General features: G+C 40.5%; 1 protein-coding gene across 1 annotated transcript; it reads left to right on the top strand.

Moving 5' to 3' along the window:
- Window positions 1-4,127, top strand: LOC110027413 (alpha,alpha-trehalose-phosphate synthase [UDP-forming] 6-like). Its single transcript, XM_020728844.1, has 3 exons — window positions 1-2,673; window positions 2,748-3,021; window positions 3,569-4,127. The coding sequence occupies exons 1-3, from the start codon at window positions 659-661 to the stop codon at window positions 3,869-3,871; spliced, it is 2,592 nt and encodes an 863-aa protein (XP_020584503.1). The 5' UTR covers window positions 1-658; the 3' UTR covers window positions 3,872-4,127.
- The last annotated feature ends 2,599 nt before the right edge of the window (window positions 4,128-6,726 follow it).

Raw genomic sequence — 6,726 nt, 5'->3', positions numbered from 1 at the left:
TGCACGCGGACGAATCAGCACGAGTGGTTCTCAAGCGAGTGCGTTCTTTTACTAAAACGGAGTGAAATTAACATCCGGACCCGGACTGAAAGTAGTCCCTGTCTCCAGCTTTGAGCTCCTCGTTCTATAAATCCATCGCTGTAAGCTTTTACGCTCCTATTTTTTCGATTAGATAAAAAAGAAGCTGTCGCCGGAGCTCAGAGGATTGGCGTGTGGGATTTGGGTAGCTATCAATGATTCAATTTATCAATATCTTCTCTTTTGCTTGATCTGGAAAGCTAAAGCTTCTTCCTTTAGCAGCATGAATCCGTGTAATCGATCTCATCGCCGCTCTCTTTCTACTTCTGCGCGGCTTTCTGGTTGCTGCCGATCCAAACTGCTTAGCTTCATCCTGTTTTTGAACCTTTACTCTTGAATAAAAAACAAGTCTTTTCGGTGTTCTGGTTGAGATTTTATATGCTCGGTTTGATTCGATTCTTCGCGGAAGTTTCCCAAACTTATCAGTCTCCATTCCTTTTCAAAGTTCTGTCAAAACCCTAGCTTTCTTCTAGAAAAAGGATTGCGAGAACCCTCTTTCTCTTCTATAAAGAAAACGCTTTGTTGTTGAGTCTTCGACTACTGTCCAACTGTGTAAAGGGGGGAAACGTTTGGGTTTAAAATGGCGTCAAGATCTTACTCGGACCTCCTGGAGCTCGCTTCTGGGGAGCCATCTTCCTTAGGGCAACTCAGGCGCCTGATTCCCCGCGTCGTCACTGCTTCCGGCATTGTACCGGATATAGACTCCTCTTCCTCCTCCGACACGGATGATATAGACGGCGGATCATCTTCTTCCGGTCCTAATGGCCGCACCATCATTGTCGCCAACCAGCTCCCAATCCGCGCCCAACGAAACCAGGGTGGCGGCCGCGGATGGACCTTCTCTTGGGATGAAGATTCCCTTCTTCTTCAGCTCAGGGATGCGATTGGTGACAGGGCAGGAGGTATGGAGTTCATCTATGTAGGTTGCCTCAGCTATGAAATCCCTCTCTCCGAGCAAGATGAAGTGTCGCAGGTCTTATTAGAGAAGTTCAACTGCGTACCAACCTTCCTCCCACCTGATCTCTTATCTAAATACTACCATGGCTTCTGCAAGCAGCATCTATGGCCTCTGTTCCATTACATGCTTCCGCTATCCGCAGAGCTTGGTGGTCGATTCAATAGATCTCTGTGGCAGGCATATGTATCTGCAAACAAGGTGTTTGCTGATAAGATTTTGGAAGTTATCAGCCCAGATGATGATTTTGTTTGGGTTCATGACTACCATCTCATGATTCTCCCCACCTTTCTCAGGAAGAGGTTTAACAGAGTAAAGCTCGGATTTTTCCTCCATAGCCCATTCCCTTCTTCAGAGATTTACAGGACTCTACCTGTCCGTGAAGAGATTCTCCGAGCTCTACTCAACTCGGACTTAATTGGATTCCACACTTTTGATTATGCCCGCCATTTCTTATCTTGTTGCAGCCGGATGCTCGGGCTTACATATGAATCAAAAAGGGGGTATATTTGTTTGGAGTACTATGGTAGAACTGTGAGTATTAAAATTCTCTCAGTTGGGATTCATATGGGGCAGCTGAAATCAGTTCTGAGTTTGCCAGGTACTGAGACGAAGGTTTTAGAACTTATCAAGCAGTTCTCCAGCCAGGGTAGAACATTGTTGCTTGGAGTTGATGACATGGATATATTCAAAGGAATCAGCTTGAAGCTTTTAGCTTTTGAGCAACTTCTGCTGCAACACCCTGGATGTCAAGGTAAAGTTGTGCTGGTTCAGATCGCAAATCCAGCAAGAGGGAAGGGGAAGGATGTGGTGGAGGTGCAGGAAGAAAGCCATGCAATGGTGAAACGGATTAACGAAACCTTTGGCCGACCGGGGTATGATCCCGTAATCATGATCGATAAGCCGTTGCAGTTCTACGAGCGGGTGGCATATTATGTGGTGGCAGACTGTTGTTTGGTGACTGCAGTGAGGGATGGAATGAATCTCATACCTTATGAATACATCGTCTCGCGACAAGGGAACGAGAGATTGGATCAAGCACTGGGTCATAGTCCTTCAAAGCCTAGAAAGAGCATGTTGGTGGTATCAGAGTTCATTGGATGCTCCCCGTCTCTGAGCGGGGCTATTCGGGTGAATCCATGGAACATCGACGCTGTAGCAGACGCCATGGATTCCGCATTGGAAATGCCGGAAGCAGAAAAACAGTTGAGGCATGAAAAACACTATAGATATGTGAGCACTCATGATGTCGGCTATTGGGCTAACAGTTTTCTTCAAGATTTGGAGAGAACTTGCAGGGATCATATAAGGAGGAGATGCTGGGGGATCGGTTTCGGTCTAGGGTTCCGAGTTGTCGCTCTCGATCCGAATTTCAGGAAGCTGTCAATGGAGCATATTGTATCCGCTTACCGAAGAACGTGCACTAGAGCAATTCTGTTGGATTATGATGGCACTCTCGTTCCTCAAGCTTCGATCGATAAGAGCCCTAGCCAGCGAACAATCGAGATGCTTAACATTCTGTGCCGTGATAAGAACAATGTCGTCTTCCTCGTTAGCGCTCGTAGCCGTCGCACGCTCAGCGACTGGTTTTCACCCTGTGAAAATCTGGGCATTGCCGCCGAGCATGGCTATTTTCTAAGGTACATGAGTTTCTGCGCCTTCTATTCCTTTAAATGCAACAATGGCGTGACATTAATCCGTCTTCTTCTCGCAGGCTAAAGAGAGATGATGAATGGAAGACATGCGTTCCAGTGGCTCACTGTAGCTGGAAGGCAATTGCAGAGCCTGTAATGAGTCTGTACACTGAAACCACTGATGGATCCACCATTGAAGACAAGGAGACCTCCATGGTTTGGTGCTATGAGGATGCAGACCCTGATTTTGGATCTTGCCAAGCTAAGGAGCTTCTCGATCATCTTGAAAGCGTGCTCACTAACGAGCCTGTATCAGTGAAGGCTGGTCAGAACAATGTAGAAGTCAAGCCTCAGGTCTGTAACTACCGTTTAACTTCATGATTTTAAGTTTTTTTTTTTTTCTTTTTTTTTTCTTTTTTTTTTTTCGGTGTCAAAAATTGACCCTTCATTAGTTTGACACAAACTCAAAACTCAAACTCGAAAAATTTGAGTTCAGATTATCCCGAATAATTTCCAGACAAAGTTCAAGTTAGGAATTGTAATCAGTTTAAGTTTTGGGGACGGGTTCCGATTGAACCGCCAAGTCGAAATTGACCTGAATCCGACCTACTAACATAAAATTGACTCAAAATTGACCCATGAGCTTGAGATTGATTTGAAATCAACCCAAGTTTGACTCGACTAGTTGTTATGGCTGATGTTAAAAGATTAATGGGTTATTTGGGTCGGGTTTTGGTCTGTGGGCTTAATGAGGATCAGTTTCGGGTCAAGTAATTTTGGATTGGATCAATTTTGTGTCAAACCCAAAGTCGACCCATCAACCCGATTTGACACCCCCATTGAATTATAAGAAATCTATATGATGTATGAGCTTAACCCTGTATGAATTCTTGATGTGAAGGGAGTAAGCAAAGGTCTTGTGGCGGAGCGGCTGCTTTCAACCATGAGAGAGAGAGAATTGTTACCAGACTTTGTGCTTTGCATAGGAGATGACAGATCCGACGAAGATATGTTCGAAGTGATAACCGGAGCCGTCGACGGCCCTTCGTTGTCGCCCTCAGCAGAGGTTTTTGCGTGCACGGTGGGGCGAAAGCCGAGCAAGGCGAAGTACTATTTGGATGATGCAGCTGAGATTGTTAGGTTGATGGAGGGCTTGGCTTCAGTCTCTGAACAATCCTTGGAGACATTTGTGTCTGCACAGTAGAAGAACTAGTTCAGAAAAATGGGATAAATCTTCGCTAATCCCTTGTGCGTTCTACGTAATGTTTTTCATTTTATAATTTTTGTCATGATGGAAAAATTGTTTTTTTTTTTTTTTTGAATCTGTTAAACTTGTGAATATGTTTCATTGAGAACACTTTTCATTAGTGGTAAAATTTTTGTGTTCTAGAACTCTTAGCAGATGCGGCACTGTTAATGAATGTATCACTGTATCTGGCTAAGACTTAGCCAAACTTCAGAATATTTATAGAGTAGGATTTATTAAAATGTGAACTTATAAGTAAACTGTTATGGAATAAAAGTAGAATTTATGTGAAGTGGGAAGGGCTGAATTCTACTGAATTGTTTGGCTGTGTGATCACAACGCTGTGTATCTTATGAAAGCTGTTCGAATTGTGATTCGAATGTGTGGTCGCCACACCTATTATTTGCTCCTAAAAAGATGCTCAAATAGGACTAAATTCCTAAGGAAAAAAGTTCAACCAAAGTGAGAAGAGAAAGAAGGGAAAAATCACATGAAGGTTGTGTAAATTAATTGAAAATTAGGAAAAAAAGAAAAAATCAATTGCTTCTTCAACAAGTAGCATTTTTGATTGAATCTCTTTTCACAATTTTCTCCACAATGTCATGTTGATGGCACATCATCACCACTTCAACCAACCTTCATCTTGAGCTTGAAGTTCGACTTCTTTTCATAAATGAAATTAGTGCTTGAGAGAAAAAATTGTGATTTTCTTTGTGTTGAGTTTGGATCTCTGTCCGTCTTCTCGCTCCCGCGACCGCCAAGACCCCAACTCCCACTTCCGCTATTGATCGCAAAACATGGCGTTGCCTGCTCTCGCCTCCACTGTTCCCGCATCTGCTTTTGTTTTCGCGAATCGGTGCTCGCTCTCACTCCTGTCCTGTAAAGTGAAGCGATGCTTCGCACCTTTAAGTCGAGAATCGGAGCCTCCCAACTTCGGTGAAAAAACTGCTGGTGTAAGTTACGGAAGGAAACATAAGAGGAAGAAAGGTACTGCAAGGTATCGCGCGACTCTCCTTCAGAATTGACGCGGCCTTTTTTTTGTCTTCTTCGGGCTTCTCGGGACAGAGGAAGAAAAGTGCAAGCAGTAGTTCCTTGAGGAAGAAGGAAGAAGAAGAAGATTGCTCTCTCTTGGCTTCTTCTTAATGGTTTATGGTAGAAGAGAAATAGAGTTTATTTCTCTTATAAGGTTATCTTCTTCGGTGTATCTCAGAGAAGAAGAGAGCAAGAAAGTGAGATATCTCTCTTGTAAGTCGAGGTAATGACTGGTGTAAACTCCTCAAGTAGTAAAATCCTCTATAACTCCGTAAACGTAGGCAATTTGCCGAACCACATAAAGCTGTGTGTTCTGCTGTGTCACTATTTTCCGATATAAATTTTCTCGTTCTAATTTTCTCGCTTTCTTTAAAGATCTTTCTTTCATTTTAAATTTCATATATATCACAATACTTTTTACACATATTTGTCCCAATAAAGACATATGATCACTTTTCTAGAAGACTACAGCCTCATTGAATGAATAGCAAGCACTAAAACCAGAAGGTTAGCTTTTAACCATTTTTGGTATCTTCTCAATTTAGATGTATCCAAACATGTCAATCCATCACTTTTTTATGGAGAAATGGCATACTCTCACAACTAGAATGATGATGTTTAGGTGTTGCTTCATGGCTATGCCCATTAACATAAAAATGTTTCACCACTTTTTGGAGGCAAATTCTATTATGGGGAGGAAAATTATCATCTTTCATGAGCTTAAATTCTTCAAAATGAAAATCAACAAATTTTCTAGAAAATAAAAATAAATATTGTGGACACTTGTTTGTAGTAAAATCTAAACTAACTAAAAGAACTTATGATCACTACTAGATCCCTAGAAGATTTTTTATAGAATTTAAAAAATCAAAATGGTCTGATGAATTCTTGTAATTTTGTTTTAAATATATCTATATTTCCTTTAATAATAACTTTTAAATTATGTTAAAAAAGTCAAGAACAACAAAAAAAAAAAAAAAAACAAATTGTGCATGTTTTGTGTATTTCTAGAACCCCAAATGACTTCTATTTCTAAAGTTAATTTTTTTACTCTTTTTAGAAAATTTAAGTGAAATTAATCGGAAACTCGCGCCCATCGTATACAGAAGGCATTGAACACGTGATCTCTTAATTGAAAGACAAAACTATCAACCACCTTACTGAAGTGACTCGCGTAATTCTTGTACTTTGCCCCAACAAAACCTAGGAACATTTCATCACAAAAGAGATATAAATTTCTCCTACGATGAAAATTATGATCGATGGGGAAATAATTAGTCAATAACTCTTAATGGGTGCCAACGGATATCGTGATGATGATTGTAATAATAAATTCCCCTTCAAATTGTGATTTTACATCCCAAACTTTTAATTTATCAACATATTATGAAATAGGAAAAATTATTGTAATATTATAGATTTCTAAAGGGACGTCGTGATTAATTTTACAACAATGGTAGGCATTGTTGTATATATGATTTTTTTTTATAATTAGTGGTAATTTAGTATTTTGATTTTATTTACTTGAATGCACTAATCATTCTTTATAAAAGAGACTTGGGTTAATAATTTGTTGATAAGTTGATTAAAACTAATCTGTTGATAAGCTAGGTGTGATTACTGTTACAAATTTTTTATTTTTTTTCTAAAAGTCAGACCACAGCCGAAAAGCTACCACCGCACCTACATAGGTGTGGTGTGAAAATGCAAGGGCGGTGTGAAAACATTGTTTTCTGCGTTTTGAAAATACATAAGATGTCAAAATGCAGTTTACTCAAACA

The sequence above is a fragment of the Phalaenopsis equestris genome, unplaced genomic scaffold (genome assembly GCF_001263595.1).
Source record: "Phalaenopsis equestris unplaced genomic scaffold, ASM126359v1 Scaffold000428, whole genome shotgun sequence".
In the NCBI taxonomy this organism is placed as follows: domain Eukaryota; kingdom Viridiplantae; phylum Streptophyta; class Magnoliopsida; order Asparagales; family Orchidaceae; genus Phalaenopsis; species Phalaenopsis equestris.
The sequence above is the reverse complement of the archived record's forward strand: the minus strand, read 5'-3'. Positions and strand labels throughout refer to the sequence as shown.

Excerpts from the sequence above, each read along its gene's own strand:
- LOC110027413 (XM_020728844.1), top strand. The coding sequence starts at position 659 with ATGGCGTCAAGATCTTACTCGGACCTCCTGGAGCTCGCTTCTGGGGAG. Across the intron at positions 2,674-2,747 it reads GAGCATGGCTATTTTCTAAG|GCTAAAGAGAGATGATGAAT; the intron begins GTACATGAGTTT and ends TTCTTCTCGCAG. Across the intron at positions 3,022-3,568 it reads ATGTAGAAGTCAAGCCTCAG|GGAGTAAGCAAAGGTCTTGT; the intron begins GTCTGTAACTAC and ends CTTGATGTGAAG.